The 26571-nt window shown below is 36.9% G+C and overlaps 1 protein-coding gene across 3 annotated transcripts in view; it reads right to left on the reverse strand.

The window, feature by feature from the left end:
* Window positions 1–25364, reverse strand: part of LOC149559894 (GTP-binding protein Era-like protein) — a 215048-nt gene extending 189684 nt beyond the window's left edge. The window contains exon 1 of one of the 3 annotated variants that reach the window (XM_089824353.1): window positions 24666–25364. In XM_089824353.1, the coding sequence (XP_089680479.1) occupies window positions 24666–25017 (352 nt within the window). In that variant the 5' untranslated portion in view covers window positions 25018–25364. The remainder of the gene's footprint in view (window positions 1–24665) is intronic. The other 2 variants (XM_089824352.1, XM_089824354.1) reach the window with 2 other exon arrangements.
* Window positions 25365–26571: the final 1207 nt, after the last annotated feature.

The raw sequence follows: 26571 nt of genomic DNA on the forward strand, positions 1-26571 counted from the left end.
GAATCTGGGCACAGATTTGAATTCCATCTGAAGTGCCGTGATCACTGATGAAGGCTGAACCCTACAAGGCTAACTGGTAGTTTTTGCCCAAAAATCTAGGGATGCTCCTTAAAAGTAGGACACTGGGCCTGTCAACCCCAAACTGAGACCCTATGAATCCCCTTTGTTGTATGTACCTCTGGAGCCACTGCTACTGAATTGAGAGTTCCTCCTAACAAAGTTCATTCATGAGCAAATCAGCAAGAATGAGCTTTCAAAGTTATATTTGAGATAAAAGATCTCTCTCAAAGTGAAAAATCTGGATAAAAACATGGAAAAGTTGAAAATTACAAAAAGAAAAGGTTTCTCAATGGACAGGCAGGTTGATGTTCTACCAAATTTATTAAACTTGAACAAGCAGTTACATCCACATGGACTATCTCAACTTGCAATGTCAAAACAATGTAGAATACAATACATGACACCAGCGAGCATAAGGAGATGCATTGTATGGTATTTCTTTTAAGGGTAAAGAGTTGGCATTTAAATAAAGGATTTCTTAATTAGAAGTGCACAAACCAATGGTACTTGTCAAATCAGAATCAGTGTTCCGTGAATTTAGAGTGAAGATTTAGAGGAAATGAAGAAACAAATATGGAGGAAGTACTTGGCACCATTGGTGTAGTGTACATGACCTATTTCATTCAGAATCTACTAGTCCATCATGTCAAGATAACATCAACCTAGTCAAGTTTCAAATGGGGTTGTATGAGGAATTGTTAAAGGAAGCAACAAGGATTACATTCAGCATTCAAGTTGGACACTAAAAGATGAGTGTATTGCATCCTCATTTGCTGAAGAAGAAAATAACATGCAAGAATATGGCCTCGATGAACTCAATGGGCAAGACATACAAGAGGAAGATGTACTTTCATGCATTACACAAGAAGGGGAAAGTGTTGAGAAGGAAATCAAGGAAGGAATAGAATACATTCGAGGAAGAGGAATGAAGGCAAGAGATTATTAGCATTGGGAATGTGAAGAACTCCAACTAAATCATTATGAATTCAAAGGGGAGGAGGAAATCCTTCATGAGATTTCATCCATGATCAAGTAGAGGTTTTAAAAGATAATTTACAAATGGTTTTGAATACCCTTGGTGTGGAAGGCAATCAAGTGGACAAACTGAGCATGGAATTATAAGATATTACAAGTGAATTCAGATATGAATAACAGTTTGACAAGGCACTGCGGGACATCATATGCACTATATTCTTTGGGGGTGCTAAACGATCTCAAGGAAGAAATATCATTGCCAAAGGCATCTTGGGACAGATAAGTTGTTGCATCTGGCATGATTCACCATCAATGCAGACCTCTATAGACATTGCCATTTGAGAAACTATTTGATGATCCACTTATGAAAGTGTTTAATGATCCTCATATCAGTTTTGAAAAAACAATGACTAATGAGATTAAATGTGAAGAATTGAAAGATGTTCCTAAAAAAGATTCATTCAGCAATCTCATGGAAGATAAAGATGAAGATGAAGAACAGTTTGGATAGGTGATAAAATTTGATATTGCATTCAAACAACTTGGGGAGATGTTTGAAGGAGAAATCATCAAGAAACCCTGTAGTTTTGAAGATGCACTCATGCATACTCCCAAGGATGCATGGTTCATGTTACACAAAGACAAGCCTCCGAGAGCTATATTCTGTAGGCTTGATTCGAGACTGGTCCTGACTTGATCATACATGAGTTTGATGTTGATGCCGGTGGGAGGATCCATCACCTACTTTTGTTGGATATTTACCCAGAAAATCAAAGATAATCAGCAATAAAGAGAAGCCAAAAGAGATGCAAGAGACAAACAGAAATATCCTAGGAAAACCCTTCGAGAATGAAGGGAAAAACCTAGTCACACACAACAAAGGATCATTTAATTGATAATGAAATTCAAGTGCACAATGTCTTTCGCTTGATGTGATATAAGTAAAATAGAGACTCTTCACATTCCAACCGAAGGTCTCTTCAATAACTCTTTATTTTAAGTACAACTCTTCACATTTCCATGCCTCAACGCATGTTGAATGACACGTGTCTTTATATTAATATTACAATTTAATCATAAATGTCCTCTTCAGCTGAAGGTAACCATAACGATAATAATGTCCATATTTCTAGAGATGAAAATCTCTATCGCAGCTACAATCTCCAATACTCCCTCTTAGCCAAAGAGAGATCTTTAGCTGAACAATCACACAAGGCTGCAACAAACATGTCAGTGATAAAATCTGATCATATAGATCCTATGAAAACCTTGCAAGAAACACAACCAACCTTTACCATGATGTTGTCATGGAATCTCTCAATATGACACTAAGAGAAGAATATACTTATTGTTAATAATCATGGAATCACTCAACATGGTAGTCCTGTAACAATTACTCATAATCATGGAATCACTCGACATGACAGACTTGTAAGAATCACAACTAAGCCTTTAATCACGGATTCTCTCAACGTGAATTGTCATGGAATCTCTCAACATTATATCTAAGTCCCATCATGGAATCTCTCAACATGATGTCATCATGGACTCTCTCAAACTGATGTTCACTTTCCAGAGTGAAAGAGTTATCATAGTTGATTCTTACAATCTTATTTATTCATAAATAAATAGAAATAGGCATATAAAAAACAAGACTTAGTTCCATTTAAGTCTCAAATTTTACAAACACCACAAACATTACAAGCATATATGAGAATGAAGGGGATTCCATAAGCATTCCCTCTTAATTATGAAGCCTCCCTCAGAAACTATAATCTCCCTCTAAAGCTCAACATCTCTCTCTGGAGCTATAATCCTTATCTTGTTGCATCCTACAACCAAGAGAGATAAACCTAATAATAATCCATTATATAAAAATGCATATATTAGTTTATAATCAATATCAAAACTTATCTTTTGATTCCATATGATTCCTTGTTGATAGTAGTCTCTATCAGATTTGGTATAAACATTCACCTCTCACAGGAGAACAAGAATCTGCTAGGTCAACACCATAGATGTCCATGAGATGAAAATCAGATTCCTATGCCAATGCTCAAACAATATTGATTTATCAAAAAAAATTCTAAACCTCTGCTAAATAGAAGTAAAACCCGATAATCTACTCCATCTACATCTCATGAAGAGATAAATACAAGAACAGAAGAAATCTGAGTATGAACAGACAAGATCTCAAGAACATCACTATTCCATAATTGTTAAGGACAAAACTCAACAACCTCTAGTGACTATTGCCTTGGATTTATACGACAACAAAATAAAAAAATATTCATGATCATAGTAAAAGATGGCACGTATCTCCTGAGGACTTGCTTGTCGGTGACCATTGTTCCTTTAAATAGACTTGCAACAATGGTGGCCCCAAAAACGAACCCTTGCAGATGATAGTTGAACTTACTGCCAATAGAAGCCTTATTAATTCAAGCTTCAAGGATATCTCCAATTTTCCGACCTACGCCAACACTTGAAGTGACACCCGAAAAATACAACTAAGCTGAAAGGAAATACCCTTCACTCCTTCGAGTAGTTGAGATTTGATACTATGCTTCCATGTCTTAAAAACTTTCTCGAACAATATGAGGATGCAAAATTGTGATCTCCAATTGTCCCAAACTCATCCTTACACATTGCAACGAAATCTGCAACAATAGAAAAGCCAAGAAAGAATAGATAATAGAATGTGCTAATTCTGATAGTTTCCACAAATTTGTGAAGATTTCGATCCATTTAGAAAACAAACCCATCGAATGATTCCAAAAAAAAAATGGTAATGGGCGATCAACACTCGTTGTCCACTACTCACCTTCATACATGCATTTCCAACTAACACTTCTCTCTTTATCAACATGACTATCATCTACACTCTTTCTTCTAAGACTCTTGTCATGTGTGAACAACTACCCAAACATCTCTTCGGTCATTGAGATGCAAGTGCACACATTTCCAATCTTATGCATTATGTTAAAGCCAAATCCTAAGTGTCCTTTCGACAAAGCTAAAGATGTCTCAGCAAATTGTATATGAAAAAATCTTTGCATATTTTTTGGAATCCGTTACATAACATTCACCATTAGGAAAACAATAATCGCACCAAGACAAAGTATAATGCCTAAAATCAATAACACTTCAAGAATAAGAAAAGTCCACCAAATTCATGATAAGATGGAAAAAGTGTAATGTCCCCATCTTTTTAGCCTCTTAATGGAGTTCTTAGCCTTTACATTCTCTAAGGCTAAGTGAAGGAATAAGAGAAATTGATTAAATTAATTTCTTATTAAGTCATTAAATAAATTAAAATTATAAGGTGACTTTATATTTAATTAATTTAATTAAAAGTGACTTAAGTTAATTAAATAAATTAAAGGATTCTTCTAGAAGGAGGAATTAAATATTATTTTATGTCTTCTAGAAGGAGGAATTAAATAATATTTTATTTCTTCTAGGAGGAGGTCCATCTATTGGAGGAAAAGAATAAATAGGGAGGGCAGCCTCATTGTTGAGCATCGAATGTGTTGCTTTCTACTCTTCTAGATAACTTGTGGAGACGAGGGTTTCGGCAGTTGTTACATTAATTGTTGGGAACAAACAATCACATTGATTTGCATAACTGAGGTGGTGAAATATCTTCCAAAGGGTTGCGACTATTGGAGAAAACAAATCGATCTTTTCATTGTGCCAAATTTGTAGCCTAGGGCCAGATTTGTGGAGAAGGAATAAATTGGATATTACTACAAGAACTCTGCTATAGTATCGCTGCTACGGTCACTTTGCTACAGTGATGCTGCTACAGTGTCGTCACTACAGTAATTCGCTACAATGCAATTGCTGCTATTGGAACCTGCTACAAGAAAAATCCAGATTCTCTTGGGCAATTTTCTAAGTTCCTATCTATTTCATTTGTAATGCATGGAGTATAGATTTGAATATTTTAGGACGTGAAGAATTTAGAGATCATCTGTAATCTGATTTATATCAGAATTGTTGCCCTAATGTCTTATTAATGTAGATGCATATTTTCTCATTCATAGTCAATGCTCTATGTTTCAAAAAAATTACAAAAACATTTGTTGTTGGTTGTTTGGAGTTTTGCAAGCGTATCAATTAAAGTTTGGCATTTAGAAAGTAATCAGACTTTAGATCTGCAATCTATATATCCCTTGTGTGCAAAGTGTTGTTGATGCGAGTTTTATATCACTTACATAACATATTAGCAATTGAACATTTGACACGAAATGTCAAACATACAATTCCTCTCTTGAAAATTTATTACCTATGAAGACATAAGCAATAGCTCCAATGTTCCTTACACCGTTGGATACTCACTTAGTTTTATCGATGTGATTTGTTGGTAATCACGTAGGCGGCCTTACGCTATTCATTCAAGGATGACTTGGACTTTGGTGGAATGATGGAGATGATGATGGGTTTGTGAAATATGCGATTGGCAGATAATGTTGATGGTGGTGGTGATGAAGGATGTGTTTGCCAGGGATGATGTTGATGGGAAAGTGATGGTGGTGGAAGGTGAGTGGATGTGTTCTAATGCTTGACCTACTCCTTCTAACTTGCTTCTCTAAGCTTCGACTATCTAGCTACTTACTATTCTACTCCTACTCCTATGAATGGAAGGTTAGCAAATGGACGGAGATCGAACCTAATGAGAGCTGACTAGCGGCCTCACTTCCACAGGTGCAATGATTTAAAAGAATAATAAACTAGTTTACCACACACAGCTTCCCAACCAGCTGCTAGGATGCTAGTGGCCTAGTATTGATCCCCATCAAACATTTACCAATGCTACCATACAACTATCCATCTACTTCACTCCTACTTAGCAACTTGAAATGAAACCAACTTTAACAACTTGAAAGAAAATCTAAGTGGAAGTAGAAAACATGCAATAACACCCAATGTTCTTAATCAACATGCAAATCGCAACAATGAAGAAGAGAGCATTTTGGTATTATCTTCGCAACAATTTTTCCAACACTTTACAAATGAGAGCAAATGGCCTTTTATAGGGGCCAAAAATACAACCGACGGTGGAGATCAAAACAAGATCAACGATCCAGATTGGATCTTCAAAACCCTAATTAGGGTTGCCACCCCATCGGCCAATGAGAAGCTGCCACCTCATCAATGGACCAATGAAAAAAGTGGAAAAAGTGGCAACCAATGAGAAGGCACCAAAATGGTGGCCAATCAGAAATTGTAATGTCCCCATTTTAGCAGTTGACCAAGTGTGTGTGCGTTAGCCTTGTTCTACATGGTCCCGAGGGCTAACGAAGGGTTTAATGGGATCCTGGAGTGTTTTGGCCTAGTCATTTCCAGTTTGGGTCAACACAAAGTTGATTTAGTCAATTTCAGGCATACTATTTTTAGTAAGTCGGCAGGACACAATGCAGGTCAATTTTGGTGATTGGATTTGATACTACTCGGTGAGAGCTTTCCGATGAGCTATCACTCGCATTATTCGGAGTTCGATTGCTAATACATTTTAATGCCTGAAGTTTTATTAAAGTAACGTCTAATTTAATTGTAAAATATTAAAGTGTTACTTTAATATTTATTTTATAGGGATGTGTACCCAAGGGAGACATAAGGGGTATTTTAATATATGTTTTATATATTACACATCTTTTATCCCACATTGCCCATATGAGTTGAGCGGACCCTTGGAAATAGAATAAAAGGAAGCATTTGTGGCTTCATTAGACAGGTTGAATATGAGAAGAAATTGGTGTGTGAGTTGCAGCTCCGTTCTTGGCATTTGAGGACGTTTATCCTCTCTTGTAACATTCTAGACGTCATTCCCTTGGGGTTTGGCCTTTGGAATTCTTTGTTATCGGCTTCATTATCAGGCAGTTTAGTTGCATTTCCAGCTACGGGCAGATTTGGTATTTTGCTCATATCTTCTTCACTACTTGTCCGACGCTTATGCCGCTTTGAGGGAATGATATTACGAAAGTAGTGCACTGATTGAAGGACAAAGTACTGTAGTAGCACTGTTCATGCGGCACTATTCACGCAACACTATTCAAGCGGCACTATTCACGCGGCATTATAGCAGCAAGTTCGAAAGCATGGGCTGGAGTATTATGTCAATAATGCTGAAGTAATTAGTGAGTTGATAAATCTGCCACGTGTTTGGTTTTATGAATTCTGAAAATAACATTTTATTGGCAGCAGTTCATTTCCACTTTGCATATTATTGTAGTTTCTTTCTTGTTTATGTTGTATGATACCAATTCCATGCACAAAACACAACAAACAAATAAACGTTTGATTTCTGGAGTTATAAGAGGTTTAAAACATTAAACGGAGAAATAAGAGGTTGAACGCAAACTGTTTGACATAATTCCTTTCAGCAATTTGGTTTAGTTTTTTGGAACATTCAGGGGTGCCCTTTACAGAAATAGACACTTGTCCTATTCTAGAAGAAAGGGAAATTGCCACTTGGGCTTACATCAAATGATCTTCTAATATAAATCTTCCCTTTTCTTTCATTTTCTTAGCTAAGGCAATGAACTTAGCTAGCATTTCATTAACTTCTCCCATAGGAGGACAGGGTGTGTGCTTTGCCCTAAGTTATCCTTCTCATATTCTTTCTCAAATCTGATAAAAGCATTGAGAGAGGAAAGGGTGTCCAAATGCTTTTTCTTGATAGCAACCTTTCCCAACTCATCCAACTTCGATCCAAAATCTGTCTCGTTGACATCTTCTTTTCCAAGGGGCATTGTCCTTCCTTCAGTCTGTCCCTCATCCGTATCATGTCCACTGTACAGATATTGGTGTTGCTTATTCACTTCATTTTCGAGAAGAAGGAAGTTTTGGGCGTCATATCCTCTGTCTTTCTTAGTGTTCGCCCGCTTGGGATTCTTACTTGCACTATCATCCTCCATGCTCGTCGCCCTATTACGGGATGGTAGAGTGGTGGACCAAAAGGCAAGAAGAACCAAGCGGAGCAATCCTTAGACTAAAACGAAAGATGGATGTCAGCTTAAGCACTCCTTGCAACTCTAGATGATGAAAATTCACCTTAACCAGTAAACTTACAGCGACTTTTCGGAACCTAGGATATGACTTTCAAGAAGTTCAAATCCCTTTGCAAATTAGAAATTTATCATGCAATTCACCTCCATATAAAATTTCCCAACCTAGGGCAAAAATCGCAGCCACTTGCAAAAATCAGAATTTTATCTCCCACAAATTTTGGCTCCCACAAATTTCAGCTCTCACAAAATTCGGCCTCCACAAATTTCAGCTCCCACAAATTTCGGCTCCCACAAATTTCGCCCTCCACAAAATTCACCAAGCAAGAAAAGTGCAGATCTGCTCTTGCAAAATCACCAACGCCTTGAGAAGGAGAAGTGAGAAGTGAGGAAGAAATGGGAGAGAGGCCTCCTCTTATACCCAACTTTCGTCTTGGACCCTGGGAGAAAGAAAAACAAATAATTAATGCAAAATTATGGCCCATAATTAAATACTTAACCAAAATTAATTTTGCCATGATGAAAATTAACTTTTAAAATTGCCAATTAGTTCTAAATTGCAAAAAGAAATTAAATGGTGCCTTGGAGATGTTATATATTTCCATTTAATGAGGATTTAGTAATTAATACGTCATTAAAATAGGATTTTGGCTAACCAAAAGCCATTTTTCAATATTAAATTACCAATTTTATTAAAGGCAAAAAGTTTTCAAGACAATTTTAATCTATTAAAATCAATTTTTTGCAATTTCTTACCCAAATCGATTTTGCTATGCCAATAAATTTATTTATTTATTTATTTATTTTGACAAAAATAAAATGTCTTCTAAAGCCAAAAATCGATTTTTGCAATTTTATTTCACCATCACAAAAATTAATCTTTTTCACCGAAAGTAATCAAAGATTTTCCAAAAGACCAAATTTAACAAAATTTTCATTTTTGAAAATTATCCAAATTTTCAAAAGAAAAATGTCTAAGTACAAAATTTACAATTTTATCTTACCGAGTGTTGCTCTTTAAAATTTGTTCAGCTCAAGGATGAAATTGGTGGCTCTAGAAAATCAAGTTGAAACCAGGTGAAAATAAATCTAACCTTCTCCCCACTGGCCCTAAAGGTGTCCAAGGCTCAAAATTTTCAAAACTCAAAATTGTTGGACAATCCAAAAACTTGCCAAGGCAATTAGAAAAAAGGGGGTCCCCAAAATTTTGGGGCGATGGTGTGAAAACCTCACAAGTGTTTGACGAAATTCTCAAGTTAACAATCAGGAAATAAAAATCAGAATCACATAGAATATTACAGTGGTATAAGAGCTTGCTTGCAAAGTGTTTGATGAAATGTCAAAAAACTAAATTAATAAAGAATTTGGTGTTTGTTGAAGTTATAACCGGTTGGAGTTATTACAGTGGTATCAGAGCTTGCTTGCAAAGTGTTTGACGAAATGTCAAACAACTAAATTAGAGAAGAAATTGGTGTTTGACAAAGTTATAACTGGTTGGGGTTATTACAAAAAAGAAGACGACCGTGACACACATGAGCACACAATGGAAGGTAAGAAGTTTGTCGTGACAAATATATGAGATGGCTAAGAAATGAACTGACGCCTCATAAAGAGTCATGAGCAATCACAAACAACAGAGAATAGAAACCTAACGATGCATGAACATGAGTGCCTCTAGCATATTGGCCCAATCAATCCAAGCAGCTCCACAAGGGAATGCAACAATCAAAATTTAAAGAAATATCTCATTACAATTTTGATTGAAGCATGTAGGCTGGAAATAGGAGAATGTGGAGAAACGGAGTGCAAAAGTCAACTTTATCTCAGACAAAGGATAGTTGCAAGCATCAAAATTGCCTCAAAAATGATAACTTCTAATGACTCTATCAAGAGGGGTTATGCAAGTGAGAGATCATAAATACAACTAAGAGCATCATACAAAAGCAACAGATAATTGCTCATACACAGAGCATTCAAAAATAGAGGATCATGACCATAGCTTGAACAATAACCAAGAGAGGAAGATTCCCTTATTGCTGATATCAAACCATGCTCTGATACCATGTTGCATATTTACCTAGAAAATCAAAGATAACCAGCAATAAAGAGAAGCCAAAATAGATGTAAGAGACACAAAAATATCATAGGAAACCCCTTCAAGAATGAAGGAAAAAACTCAGCCACAAGCAACAAAGATCATTTTTTGATAATGAAATTCAAGTGTGCAATGCCTTTCGCTTGATGTGATATAAATAACATAAAAGGGACTCTTCACAGTCCAACCGGAGGTCTCTTCAATAACTCTTTATTTTAAATACAACTCTTACCCCATCTCCACTGCTACTCAGAGATGGACCCAAACCCCAGGTCGCTCTAAGCCTTACACTTCGGTGTTGGATTTCTTTTTACCGAGAAAGGATATCTAATCCTTCTCTCGCTTGTTGTATTTCCCTTTCTTTGCTTTACTTTGTTCGTTCTTTCCCGGACACCATTTGGTGCTCCTGCTTGGCTGTTCTTTTTTCTCTTCACTATTGTAATCTTTCAGTCCCTTAGACCCTTTGTTGGTCTCTTGTTGGACATTAATATCATCTTATCTTATCATCATATTTCCATGCCTCAACACATGTTGAATGACAAGTCTCTTTATATAAATATTACAATTTAATCATAAATGTCCTCTTCAACTAAAGGTGACCATAACGATAATATTGTCCATATTTCTAGAGATGAAGATCTCTATTGCAGCTACAATCTCCAACAACTTTAACCTCCTGAAGTTATGGCTAATCAACAAGAATTGTCATTTGAAGCATGCCAAGTTGTATCTTTCCCTGCTTTTATTCTTGAAAGTGAGGTAGTGAAATATTTTTCGAAATACAAGGATAAGGTAGTCAGATTGCAGACCATCACTCGTGTCTTGTTGCTCATGAACATTCTGAGAAACCATGTTAGCTCAAGCAACTATATAACTCTTTCGAGTGTTATCTTTTTTGAGTCTTGTACAAAGTTAGAGAAGGCTTTTCTTGGTCCACTTGGTTCAAGAAGGGGTAGGATAGGTTTCCTTTCTGTCAATTAATTTTGTTGTCTTAGGATCTAGGAGAGTAATTTGCCTTGAGTCAGTTACCTTGAAATTTGTTTCAGTGGCTCAGTCAAGTGTAGTTTAGTTTTCTTTAGGGGGTTAGTTTAGTGATTTAGTAGTTGTAGTTTATGTTTCCTTGCTTTAGTAGGTTAGGTTGGAGAGGGATCCCGTTTGTGACAAAGGTGATACATTCTTAATGCATAATCTAGTGTTCTTTTGATAGTTGTGTTCAGAACTTCGGATTATTTCCTGGATATCTCTTTGCGAGGATCTCTTGAATTTAAAATTTTTTTTAATAACTTGTCTTTCGAAAAGGATTTATGCTAAATTTGGAATGGAGTCATTCATTGTCTCTAGGATACCTAATTCTTCTAGTTACAACATTTTTCTCACACTTAATTGCTCTAAGTTCTTAAGAAGTTCTCCAGGTGAAGTTGAAATTAGTGGAAATTATACACCTACTTCAATGTCACTGTGGTTTCTCCAAACCCATTATAAGCTTCATTGCTTATAGCCAAAATGAAATTTGAAAGGAAAAGAAAAGCAATATCAAAAGAAAAAAAGAAAAAGAAAAGAAAAGTGAACCATGTTGGCTCTAGGTGTGTGAATATCTCTACTAGTGCTATTCAATAAAATCACTAAAAGTAGAGCAATGATCATGGTGGAACCACAGCGATAACCTCGTTGGGGCTATGGACGCCTAACTGACAGCAAGGCTCTGTACACGATGCATTTGGAGTACGAATATAAAAATAGCTTATTACAATGGGTCTACCCAGCTGATTTATGCTGATTAAAGGCCCGAGCTGCAATTATATTCAGATCTCTGACTGCTGTAAGCAATTTTAAGAGTAAATCTGCCTGTAATGAAGACATATGATACACAACTGGAAACCCTTAGTAGCTTACTTCCAATGCTGACCTGGGTTTTCATCTGATTCACTATTCTCCAAGGGTTTTCCTCCTTAGAAAATCTGATTAGCTGCTGAAAACTAATTTCTGCTGTAAAAAATAAATTATAGAAAGCTCAAAATGATCGTCCCAATGTTACTTTATTCTCCCCAAACCCTAGTTGTACCTTTTTAGGGCTTCCCATAATTTATTTTCTAGTCTTCACAAAAAAAAAATAATCTCCCATACAAATTGACTTATTGAGGTTCTTATTCTCATTAATAAAGTGACCACCTTTCAGTAATAAGTGTGTCATAGAGGGGGCCGCTTTATATTTTATTATTTTCCTAGGTTACCCCATAACTTTTAATAATAAAATATTTAAACAAATACTTTAATATTTCCAAAAAAATCATAAATTTGTCATCTAACCACCAAATTCAAAACCAAAGTTGCTACAAGTACCAAGGTGATGTTTGAATGTAGCAATGCAACTAGCAATTTTACCCTAAAAAATAGGAGACTATCTCAAATCAACAATAAACACACTTAGGCCACTCTACTATGCTCCATAGCCCTTCGGGTGGTTAGACAGTCAACTGGAAAGTCTCGTCCTAAAAATAGGGACCTTCCCTAAAAATAAGAATTGCAACGCAAAACCTCCAAAATGATCCTTGAGCTCCCTGATGCTTCCCAATCAATTCGCACTCAATCCACAAAAAATAGGAACACCTCATAAAATCTAAGAAATTGCCTCAGAATGTCCAAAATGACCTATAAAGCCCCTATGTAGCTCTACAAGCCTCAATATGGGTCTCCTTTCCACTCCACTGGCCTATCAGAACCTAATGATAGGCCAATCCCTACTCAACTCCCTGTCACCTAAGGAGGCATTACACAGACCTACTCATTTGCATCCTTACCATAGACGAACATGTGATTAGACATCAAACTCGCCTTTCTTACCCTAGGTCTATAATTCAAAAATGACCCTAGTGCAAATTAAGCTTGATGTCTAACTCTATTTTGTATCCGAACATTGTTCTTCAACACCGAAATGAACTTGATATAGACACCTTTGCAATGGCACCAAGGATATGAGTAACTCTCTCCATTCCAAAGTAATATATGCATAGCATTTATGATTGTAGAAGCCCTCCCTATGTTTGCAAACTCCTAGCAGTTGTGTGTCGCTCCTTTCCTAACATTACACTCCAACAATCAAATGAGGATTTGTACTTAAGAGTGTGACTTATTCCTAGAAAAATAGAACCAATGATAACATGAAAGTTTGAAAAGTTTGCTATCAGAACTTATAAGGAGATCACTTCTTGCCTTGCAGTTTTGATCGACATCGTCTCTATTAGTAAATGGAGGAGCAGGAGACGGGGTGTGAATCAGAGAAGATGAGTGTCAAAGGAGTATCGAAGGAAGAAGCAAGGTTATATCAATTCACGGGATTAATATTATTCTTGTATAGTGTAACTTTCAACTTATGGTCTTTCGTTGTCCTTGAGAAAGGCAGTCTGGATATTGTTCATAACCGACGTCTGTTTATGACTGTGCTTCCATCATTTTGTTTTTTGCTTTGCTTTGACATGTTGGTTCTATCCTTTCATTGGTTTTTGAGACTCCATATGTTGTGTGGCTGTGTTTGCTTTTAATTTTTTAAGTCTTCTCAACATTCATGTGTCCGTTGATATCCTATGTAACGGCATAGCATTTATGTTCCTTATTCATCGGTAAAGAAATGTTTCTATAAACATGCCTATTTTTGGTATCCATTTCATTGGAGGAGGTTTTTTCTATGGAGCTTTGATTTTTATGTTATTTTTGGTTATCATGTGGATTATGATCATAAATGTTATGCATTGGCAAAGTCATCAAAAAGATCTTTCTGTCTGAGTTTCACTATCTTCATGGGTCATTTATCTCTTGTATTTTGGATGATCGTATCTATTGCTCATTTCTTGTCTCAATTCTTGAGGGTCAGTTCCTAATTTTTAATTGTAGCAGTTGGAAGTCGAGAGCTATAGGAATGTCATAGCATGCATGTGTGACTTGTGTGTTAATTGATTGAAAGTATCTTTCTGTGTGGCCTTTTGTCAGGGCCCTGATCAATAAGCATTCTGGGGCATTCAGATCGTGAAAAGAAAATTGAAGATAAACTGTCCAGAGATTATCCTTCATGTGTGACATCTGCTATATAATAGAATAGGTATCCAAGTGTTGTATACCAAACAAGTGAGCATTAGGTGTATGTAGTTGGAGTTAAGACCATGATGTCAGTACTATTAATCGATTCTTCCTATGGTATTTTTCTGATTTTTATATGTTATGCTTGTAATATTCAAGCAACTAGAGATAAGTCTTTTGTTTTATTGAATCTTATTTCATTATTGGAAATAGCATAGAGCATTGATCTCTATTTGATTTTATGAGTTATTTAATTGCGAATTGCATTGAGATAATGCAAACTGCATGAGGATGTTGTTTAGTAAATGATACATATTTCTGTTCAGATATGAATTTCATTATTAATAAATTGATATTTTATCTCTCATCGTTGCAGGATGTAACAACAAAGGCTATAGACCTTGCTTAATTAAGAGGAAGATCTTAGCTTCAGAGGGAGGCTTCATAATTAAGAGGCAGTGCTTATAGAATCCTCTTCATTATCATATATGCTTGTGATGCTTGTGGTATTTGTAAAATTTGAGACTTAAATGGAAGTAAGTCTTGTCATGCCTATTTCTATTCTTGTGTGAATAAATGAGATTGTAAGATCAGCTATGATAACTCTTTCACTATGCGATAGTGAACATCATTTTGAGAGAGTCCATGATGTCATCACGTTGAGAGATTCCATAATAGGAGTTGGATGTCATGTTGAGAGATTCCATGACAATTCACGTTGAGAGAGTCCGTGAACAAAGTCTTAGCTATGAGTCTTGTAAATCTTTTCATGTTGAGTGATTCTATGAATATGATTGATTGTTACAGATTTTCATGTTGAGTGATTCCATGAATATGATTGATTGTTACAAGTTTTCATGTTGAGTGATTCCATGAATATGATTGATTGTTTCATGTTTTCATAGGATATATGAGATGAGAATTTATCATTGACATTTTTTTTGGTTGCAGCTTTATGTGACTGTTCAGCCTAAAGATCTCTCTCTTGCTAAGAGGGAGTGTTAAAGTTTGTAGCTACGATAGAGATCTTTATCTCTCAAAATCTGGACGTTATTACTGTTATTACTATCTTTAGCTAAAAAGGAAACTTAAGTTTAATTTGTAATATTAAATGTATATGACATGTGTCATTCTCATGCATTGAGGCATGAATATTCGAAGAGTTATTATTAATATTATTAATTATAGGATTTATAGGAATCTCAAGAGACCTTTCAGTTATAATGTGAAGAATCTCTCCTATTGTTATATATTTGCATCAAGCAAAGGACACTGAACACTTGAACTTTTATTATCAATAAAGATATATTTTTGTTGTGTGGCTGGGTTTTTACCTTCATTCTAGAAGGGTTTTCCCAGGATATTTTTGGTGTTCCTTATTTCAGTTTTGTCTTCTTTTATTGCTGGTTATCTTTATAGATTTTTGGGCTGTAGATTTAATAGTCTTAACTTAATTGATGAAAACGGATTAGAAAGCCAAAGATTGCACTTAGAGGCTGAAATGGAGAGGCAAAAATTGACGGCAACATCACCTTCTATTCAGTCACAATCATCTAGGCATGTCATCCACCATTAGTACTAGTGGAAGCCCCTACTGAGTCTAGAGGGAAGAGGAAGATGACTAGCGGTGAGAAGGGCTCCGTGGAAAGTATGTTTAATGCACAGGCAAAGGAAAAGTGTGAAGCATCTATTAGTAGATTCTTTGTTGATGGTATCCCATATCATGCATCTCGTTTCACTTATTTTAAACAAATGGTGAAAGATATAGTGAATATGAATCCCTCATTTGTACCCCCTAGTGAGCATAAGCTACTAACCACCATCCTTAGATGAAGAGTACTCTAGGGTTGCTTTGTTGTTCGAGGATATGAAATGTACTTGGGTTAGGACGGGCTGCTCTATTGTGATGGATGGGTGGACTGATGTTAGACATTGGCCACTCATCAATATAATTGTCACATCCCTTACTGGCTCTTATTTTTTGAAAGCCATAGATTGTTCGGGAAAGAAGGATGCAGAATTCCAATTCACCATTTTAAGAGATTCCATAGAGGAGGTTGGGTCAGCTAGTGTAGTACAAGTTATCACAGATTCAGCATTTGTGTGCAAATCAGCCAATTTGATGATACAGGGTGCTTATAGGCACATCTTTGGACCCTTTGTTGTGCTCATGCCTTGAACAATGCATTGAAGGAGATAGAGAAGATTCAATGGGTGAGACAAGTGGTGTTAGAAGCTAGAGAAGTGTGTTGCCAAGTTTTAGTCTTACCCTTAAAAGCTTGAAGTTATTGGTATTTAAGTGAGTTTGTGTTTGAGTGTGGTGTCTAAGTATCCTTTAGGTTACTTAGTTCTCATCTTCCCCGAGTCCCTCACTTTCTTTGTTCTCTGGATCTCCCTTGCATTACCTTTACCTATTTCTTCTATGCGGGGTTCTATTTTCCAATGCGCACGGAGTCTAGGTGATCTAGGTATGGTTGGGATGTTTTCTAGCATCCTCCCAATGAGAAGTAAGTTATCCGTGTTTTACCATTTTCTATCTTGCCCCATCATTCTTTTTCTTACGGATTCCGAGCAATCAAGCTAGTTTTCCCCTTCAATGAACAAAATGAAGTGCGTATCCGAAAAGAGTAAGCCATGAAAATAATCTAGAAGCTATGTATACGATTATGGCATAATGGCAAGACCTATGAAGCTGTAGATCTAGGTCAGGAAGAAGGCCATTCATATTGCAGAGATAAAATTTTACCTTCAAAAGGAAAAGAGCAGATCTATGAGTTTCCTACTGCACACTAACGGAAGCGAAGGTGTTTTGTTCTACTTCCAACGCCACAGTAATTTGTGTGATGTCCAAGGCTTTACAATGTTTACATACAAGCAACAAAAGGCACAATGTTGAATGAACTGTTGCGAGCTCTTTATCAGTGGGGCATGCTCGAGATCTAGCTTTGAGGCCATCAGATTGAGGTTAAAGGATGAAGTGTTGTAAGCTTTTCTTCGTTCCAGAAAATGTTGTTGAGAATGGGGTTTTCCATCCCCAAGTAATGAAAAAGGCTACTTCTCCGAAAGCTTTGAAAATAAAAAGACAAGTCTCCTTAAAGTGTGAATCTTCTTCGAAGATGCTCAAAAGATACTTCCAGAAAAGTTAGTAGTGAGAATGCGACCCCAATATAAAGGAAATACAGTGTTAAATGCTTAAGGCGGAAAGTGAAAGAATGAAGTGTGCAAGCTAACAAAGGATCACTCCCCGTGCTGCATTTCCAAATAGAAGGAAAGTTGGTTTGCAGAAAAGCTAAGTTTCTCTTTCTCCCCCACAGAACTTAAAGACTTGTTTTAAGTGATTTTTAGTATTATTACTTTACTCTAAGTAAACTAATAGAGCTTCCGGAAGTTTAAGTTTTTATACACAAGAGAACGGAAAGTTCAAATAGCCATTGATCATGGAATTAAATGCAAATCTTGCCGTTATAACCATTGGCCAAACTTAACTTTGTTCGTATGGCACCAACATTCAGATTCCTATACCTTTCTCACCGGAATTGTTGGAAATTGATTTCCCCAAGTATTTTAAATTAGCTATTTATCGAGAACTACATCCTATGCAATCATAGCAAATGGCAATCAGAGTTGCTGGTTAATATAACTAGAGAGTGAATTAAAAGAGCTACAAACACATCTTTCAAATTCTATGATTTGGGTGATCTTCATAGAAGACTCAATTCTCAGTCAATTCACCCAATCATTCAAAAGCCATAAGAAAGTGGACTAGATGAGGCACTTGATTTTCCAATGGCAGTACATGCACCGGAGCTTGTGAGGGAATGTACCGAGAGATACAACTCGGAGACAAAGCAGATTTTGTTTCCTGACCAATCCATCCTCATCTCGATCAACACGGCACTGATGTAGTCCACATTCAGCATTCCCATAAAAGAGTAGTATTGTGATGTTGATTTTGGCTCTTCCACATCTATGTTCAATGAGAAGAAGACCCTCAGACAAGAGACAAGCAAAGGACATGGTTTCAGATTGCTCACTCGAAGAAGAGCAAAATGCCCAAGACCCTATTCGGCACAAATTTGAAAAAAAAGATAGTGGATATCATTGCTCTTCTCCTCAGACTAAAAGGAAAAGAGGAGATATTGGAGTTCATCGAGCACCATTTCTTCCTAGTGCAAGCAATATGTGTTGAGGATATGCAGATTGACTAGGCACAGATTATCTGCGATGAGCTCGGTTGAATTTGGCCAGAGGATTTAAGCAACTTTACATGTCCTCCTATTTAAATTATGCCTTGGCTACTCACCACTTGTGGCCTGGCCTCCCTAGCATCCAGAACTATGACGAGCGCACTAAAGTATATGAGTTCTATCCACATCTACAGCTACACAGAAGTTTTGAGGAGTATGTGGCTGTAAATGATGCCTTCACAATGAGGCTATGCCGAAAACTGCAAGGATGCCTTGAAAGGAGGTTCTCACTAGAAGCAATCTCGACTATTAGCCAATTCGGATGCTCATTCATCTAGTTTTTGAGTTCCTCTTATTTGTAGATAGGAGCTTACGACGGCTTTCCTAAGAGGCTTCCAAGGTATCTAGAAGCCAAGGTGATTCTAGTCAAACTATGTCAACAGATCCTTGAAGTGAATACCTTATGTTCTAATTAAAGAAAATAGCCAGGACTCCCTTCCCTATAGTGGTTGGACCATATTCACGTGCTTCCAAATCCGATGCTTGGAATCTGGTGAAGAGCTTCGAAAACAAAATCAAATTGGTAGACTATGAGGTACTCAAGCCTCAATACAATCCAGTCAACTTTGTCAAGGATCACTCAAAGTTGGGATATGCCTATAGGCATGCTGTAGATATTGAAGACTTCTGGTCTGAGTGTCTCAACGAGTACCAAACCCGAGAGAAATATTGGTCACGACTAACAATTAATGAGATCAAGTTATATAACAACTTTGTTGATATTTCTGACCTTACAGATGATGGAGCCTATATGCAACCCACATCCTACGAGAAGATCAAAGGCACCCCAATTCTGTCTACCACACCTGCAGGTCCTGTCATAGACACTATGGAGGTTCTTATGCAAGGAATAATCAAAAGAACAAATAAGTGGGTGGAGTGGACCCGAGTGAGGAAGAAAAGGATCGGGAGCACTGGTTCAACGAGTGGAGTATCTTCTGTAGCCCCCCAATCAACTGCAGTAGCGACCACCACAGCTACTACTTCAACATCTATAGGGCCATTATAGTCCATTGGCCAAGGTGGAGACCAGCCTCTAGAGAAGAATGTGGCAATCACTCCTACCTACAGAGGTGGCTCTCTTCCGAACACCGGGAAAGTTGGGGAGAAGGAGGGAGAAAAGGACAAAGGAAAAGAACAAGAGAAATCAGTGACCAAGGCATCTTCCCCTGTCCAAGTCATCAATTTGGATGGCAACACCAATCCCATGGATGGCCAAGAACAAGATGCATCTCAGCAAAGGGGCACCTTAGCCCTCTCGATGACTAAGGTCGTCGCCTTCCCTATTGTTTCCCAGAGCAAGCAAACTCCCCTAATTCCAAGAAAGCTATTAGATCCTGCTGCCCTGCAGTCGCCTATCAATGTGCTCTCTACAGAGTCATGGCTCGAAGAGACCAATGATAGGAAGATGAGGAGATACGAAGAAGCGGCTCCATCGAGGGACTTGATCACACAAGTCACCTCTTCTCAACCATCCAAGAAGACGAAGAAGCAGAAGACAATTGTTGCATTGGCTACTGATTCAACTACTAGCCACATGTTGGTAGAGATTGCTGAGCCACAAAAGGAAGGCAAATTTCATGAGCTTTCCAAAGATGACTTCCAGATCAAAACCGTGGATCTTGGTATCCCTGTTCATGACTCCATGGTGAACATGTGAAAGTCCACCAAAGAGAAAATTGAAGATAAGTTGGAAGAGCTTAGAGCAGAAAAGGAAATCCTAAAGGCCTCGAACAGAAATTTGATGGAGTACATAAGGTCTGCACTCGAGAGTACTTCATCAAGCCAATTCGACCCAAATGCAAAGGAGAACAAAAATCTACTCCTAAAGCTACAACAAGAAAGGCAATTTGGGCAGGTTGGCCGAGCATGGGTAGACCAGATGAAGGCTCAAGGTCCCCCATTAATTGAAAATTTGGGAGGTCTAGTGCTAGACGCTCACAAGCTAAGGGAGGCAGCTTCAAATCATTAGACCACCACACAAAAGGCAACAGATGGATGAACAAAGCAATTGGTCCTACTACAAGAGGTTATTGACATGAAAACTAATACTGCCATTACCCATGGGATCCTCAAGACAAGCAAGGAGTCATTGTTTCACTAGAAACAATCCTTGGAATTTATCATAGAAAGCTCCATGAGGTCTGCAAACGAGCTCAAGGATGTCTATGACCTGGTGCAGAAGGTCATTGAGAAATTATTTCAATATCTCAAGATACTACATACAGAGTCTTTTGTCTCTGCTAATGGTAAGCTCGTGGATATTGAGACGATGAAGTCAAAGTTCTTGGCACTTGTTGACGAAGCCATTGACCCACTCAACTTCCAAATGTCCAAGATTCAAGAACTCTCTATAACAAACTCAATCATAAGGAGAGAATTGGAGAAGTTCCAATCAAGGGTTGCCAGAATTGATGAATTGACTGAGATGCACGTATATTGAATGATTCAAGCTGATAATATTATCATTCCAAATGTCGACGAACTGGACAAAGTAACCGATGCCATGAAAGCTTACAAAGCCAAAGCAATTACTTCTAAAAAGGCATGATGTTCTGATGTTCTTCTAGACATCTGTCACTCTCTCTCTTCTCTCTTTTTGTAGCCATTCATGGCATTTTGTCAATCTCTGTAACGAACAATGATTCAAGCTTGTCCCATTTTGAGCTTAATTTGTTCAGAGATGCTTTGCGCATGCAATCGTCTAGTATAACCAGCCACTTTGAGAAGGCCTATATATGTAACTTTTTGATAAGTTAATAAGATCGACAAAATTACCTTTGGGTAAACCCCTATAGCTGGGCCTACTATGTGTGACTCTGAGTCCATTTCTAGTTTTGTTGTTCATTTAGTTGCAGTATAGTGTATGGAATGAATGTGCTATTGTTGATAATTGAATGAATGTAAATGAACTTGGTTTTGTTTCCTTCGTTCAATAGATTGTATGTCTTACTTTCTTCGGCATGAGTATCTCATTTGTTCTCTCTGTTCTACGTCATAGTTTATATGTGTAGTGTAGTTAGTTGCATAAGAGGTCCGGAGATTGGTTAATGGAGTAGTTGAGAAATAGACAATCTGGGTATTGTCAAGACGCCAATTACTTAGTGATCTAGGGATTACCTGTTTTCCTATCTTTCCCTACTCTCTCATTGTTAAAGTTAGTCAAGCTTGTTTCCCTTTTCTGCATTCATCTTAGAATAGATTGCATTCAGTGAGTTTTTCCCCATCTTTCACTTGCCTAGATTGTTTAAAGTGTTGAGCAATCTGGTATTTGCCTCTTCTGCTCTCCGGTTAAGAGCATGACCCTAAAACCCAAAAGACAAATTCATTGCATATCTTGAATTCAAAAAGGAGTTGTACCTTTCAATTCAGGGGTCCTTGATAGATTACTACATTGACCCATTCTGTTGTTAACTTCTTTGTTCTTCACAAGACATTGGGTTGTTTAAGAGTCAAGGTATGAACCAAAAAGATAAGGAGACAAATTGTTAACCAACAAAGTGCAAATGTTTATCTGCAACCATCACATTTCACTTGCTCTATTAAGGTCCTTCTCTAAGGAGTTCCTCAAACTAGCCGAGACAAGGTATGTAAATTTTAATCATAGTTTTCTTTTAGTTTTCTTTAAATTTATTTTTATTTATGATTGTTGCAAACTTACATGTGATGTTTTTAATCATTAATGTTAAACTTTATTTTAATTTATAATTGTCTCTATACGTATTGCACATACTTCATCTTGATGAAGAGGAAGATTGAGATGTATAAGACCCTCTGGTGAATCTAGAGTGCGGACAATGGTCCAATTCTAAGTCCTCTGAAGGAAAAGCGGTGAAGCAAAGGGTCGTTGACAAGAGTTGGTGGTCCACAATGAGGTAAGTTGTTGATTTTTGAATTTAATGTTAGTCTTTTGCTTGCTGATTTTCATACTAACAATCGTAAAACTTTTAAATTTCTGATTCTGATTTTAATTTTTGTTTGCATCTTGCAGATATATTTTCTCTGTCATACCACCCATTGTAGATGTCATTAAATATGTTGATAATGATGCTCCTAGTTTGGGAGAGATATATGAGACTATTGACAGCATGTTGGGGAAGATGAAGAGAATTGTTGCAGCAAAATATCCTACACTGGGGTTTTGGGAGGAGTATATTAGGCCTATTGTGACGTGGAGGTGGACCATAATGAATACCCCGCTTCATATGGCAACCTTTGCTCTAAATCTCAAATGGTATGCATGGTTGGGTGGAAGGGGCCTACCATGTGATGATCCCAAGGTATTGGATGGCTTCACAAGAGCCTTTGATAAGATGTATTCAGCTCAAGAGACCTCTACTCTTGGTGCACATTTCTTTCACTTCACCAACTTTCGTGGCCCAAACTTGGGTAAGCCACAAGCGATGTTGGATAGAGTGGTTTGGCACAGAGAGATCCTATTGGATGGTGAACCTGGCATGGGAGATACACCTGAGTTAAAAGCACTTGCCACTTGCCTCGTTACACAGGTTGTTGGTTCCTTAGCTATAGAGAGGAATTGGTCCACATATTCATTTATCCACTCCGTCAAGAGGAACAAACTTACCTCTAAACGAGCAGAGAAGCTAGTGACAGTACATCATGCTCTTCGTCTTGTGGATCGTCAGACTCCAAAGTATAGGCAGACACCAGCTTTGCGGTGGAATGTTGACCCTGAGGATGTAGCCCAGATAGATGAGGATCAGACACTGCCAGGATTGATTGGAATTCTATAAGATGAGACTACACTTCCTGTGGAGGATGATAGTGAGGAGTCTGATTTTGATGTCATGGTGGCAAAGGCAAAATAGGAGCAGCAGTCTGCTTCACTTTTTTATATTTTGTTTTCTATGTTGAACTTGAACATGATGATGATACTTTATAGCAGCCCTCTAGCCTTTGAAGTTTGGGCATATTTAGATTTTTAGATTTTTATGATATCGTTCATTGCTAAACTTATATTTAAATATTTTTGTTCACATATTGTTATGCATATTGACAATTGAGTACTGAAATCAGTTATTATTTCATAGATGGCATTCAAATGGTGTATGTTAAGGTTCTATAATTTTTTAAAAATTAAATGACATGCTTTGTGCTTAGTTTCATATGAATGACATGTATATTTGCAAATTTCAGTGTATATTTTGAAATTTTACTATATATATAGTCGTCCCCGTTTATCGCCCCCCCCCCCCCCAACCCCCCACCCCAAAATCACCAATAAAATTTGCCATCCCGGAAACCCATCCCGGCATCCCCGTCCTAGAAACTTGGGGGAACATACATATTTTCATGTCCTTAGTTTAATTATGCGTTTGTCCCTTTCTCTAGATTGGTTTGATCCTTGGGTCTATATATTGTGCCTCATCCATTATAATTGAGGGATTAAAAAATCACCAACAGATCCTACTAATGTTTTTATTGTTGCACTTACTAATCACTCTAACCAAGTGGTTATAACAAATTTTTAAACAGGTTCTACAAATTGATTTAAAGCATCTTTTGCATGAATTTTGCCCCCAAAGCTAATAATTTTTTCTACTGTACTACTGTATTGGAGGAAATTTTATTAAGAATTATCATCAAATTTCAAACGGGATTAGGGAAATTGACATTATTTGCACTTTCTAAGACCATGAATTGCATTGGCAACTTGAACCATAAAAATAGCAGCAGCCCTCTAAGAGGAACACTTGCCTGATCCGTGGTCCTCTCAACTGGGTGTTCCTATGTATGGTCACGAGCCCAAAGAGGGTCTAAAGGATTCCTAAGATATTTCAGCAGATGCTGGACAGAAAAAATCGGAACTCGGCCACAACGAGATCATGATGTCAAAATTACTAGTAAGCATGAAACACCGCCCATGACAAAACTAAGGGAAGCAACAAACTAGGGTATCCAAGAAACCTATTAAAAAATTCCTCTTAACCTTTATACCAAAACATTTCCCGAAATCGAACATTTCAAATACATTTAAGATACTAATGAATTACTCTTCGTGCAACCCGGACTTGAAACTGGGTATTTCTCAAAAGAAACATGTTCTTTCTATAATTTCACTGAATTTCCTTTTCGCGTCCCTGTTCCATGCATCTGAAGTCCTGAATCTTACAATATTTTCCAAAAGAGAACAAAAGAGGGGAAAGGCATATTAAAGAAAATCAGAAGTCTTAGAAATCTAACCGCTTCGATGATCAGGACCGTAGCTGAAATCGTCACGGCCAATATCTTCATTATCATCTTCGTCGTCCCTAATTATTCTGTCCGGCTTTCCACTTAGCGAGAGTACATTGTAATCTTCTGAGCTTTGAGCGCGCTGTGAAAAAACCCTAACTTCATTTTTCAACTCTGATTTTGAAAACAATGTTGCAGGTTGAGCGAAGCTCTTGTTTCTGCTCACAAAATATTGCATTCTACATATTGAAGTTTGCGAAATGTGCTTTACTGATATTGTCTGCACCGTTTGGTAAGTGGGGAGAAAATTGTTTGATAGTATCGTAGAGGAATTGAAACCAAGTTGCACTGTGAGCTCCATGGAGGAGCGTCGAAGAGGCTAACTGTTATTGAATCCACTGTTATTATTATCATTATCCGTTGAATGGCATGTAGACAAAATATTTTGTCTTCAAAATTTTATTTTGTTTCATAATCATCTCGTAATCTAAAATGGGTTGAGTTCAAGCTGGTTCAGTCGCTAGATAAATTTCAACATCTTACAATATATATTTTTACTTAAAGACAGCAAGATGAAATTTTAACGTCTACGAGGCTAAGCATAATCTATAGGACAGCCTTCCCACTAATAAACCAACTTAAGTATTTCGGTTCTTTTATGTGCAAGTTGATGATGAGCCCACCCAATTGTCCAACATTCTCCTTGCTCAATAAGTCATGCCAAGAACTGTTAGATATAATATTTGCAAATTCGACTCTGTTGTCCCTATATGCATCACATTCTAAAATAAAGTGTTGTTCGGTTTCTACCTTCCCAGAATTGCAAAACATGCAAAAGTGTTGTTCGGTTTTTACCTTCCCAAAATTGCAAAATGTGCAAACTCTCTCTTCCCAAGGCTCTTTTGGCCTCTTCCACCATCTGGTCTCACATCAGAGTTGATAAGAGTTGGTTCTAAGCTGAGCAATAAGAATTTTAGCTCTCCAAGAAATGTTAGCCTCTATGTATGCCTTTTGGAGTTGATTGCATGTAGGGTTGAACTTGCTGATATAATAAGTATTTTTCCTATTAAAGAGAACAAATTTCCACAATCCATTCTATTGTACTGATACATTTCTGGATTCGATTGTGTTAAGATTTTTACCATCAACGTTTCGAATCACACTACGTGATCCATCATCAGGATGAAGAGCAAGAGATGCAAGAAACAATATGTTGCAGATAATGGATGACCCAAAAAGATAAAAGGAATAGGCAAGAAGGAAAGCACACACCTCGAGGTTGAAAAATGAAAATAAAATAAATAAAATAAGAAACATTAAAAAGGGTTAGACAGAAGGACAAGGGGCCAAAAAGGGAACACTCCCAAGGACAGACTAGAAAATAAATAAAGGTGTCAAAAGGAGAATTAATGAGAATAGACAAGTGAAGAAATAAAAAAATAGAAGAAACAAATGAATAAGATATAACTAAGAGCGCGCCTAAAATTTTTACATAGACGAAATATAACAAGAATATAAAAGAAAACAATCAAATACACAAAAGCAGGAAACATGCAATGGTCAAAGATGATAAATACAAACTTGTTAATATATATGCGACTAAATATATATGTTAGAGAGACAAAACAAATAGGTGTGTGTATAATATTATGCGCAAATGTGTGTGTTTATATTTTGAATGGGTTATATATATATATATAACATGTAAGTATATTAATATTCAAATACATACATAATCATATATAAATTTAAATACCTAGATATTTGAACATTAATATATATAAATACACACATATTCATATATATATATATATATATATATATATATATATATATATATATATATATATATATATATATATATATATATATATATGTACATATATATTCATATGTATGTATGTATATATATATA

This window comes from Cupressus sempervirens, chromosome 4, assembly GCF_028749045.1.
Source record: "Cupressus sempervirens isolate cs-2001-9-10 chromosome 4, ASM2874904v1, whole genome shotgun sequence".
NCBI lineage: Eukaryota > Viridiplantae > Streptophyta > Pinopsida > Cupressales > Cupressaceae > Cupressus > Cupressus sempervirens.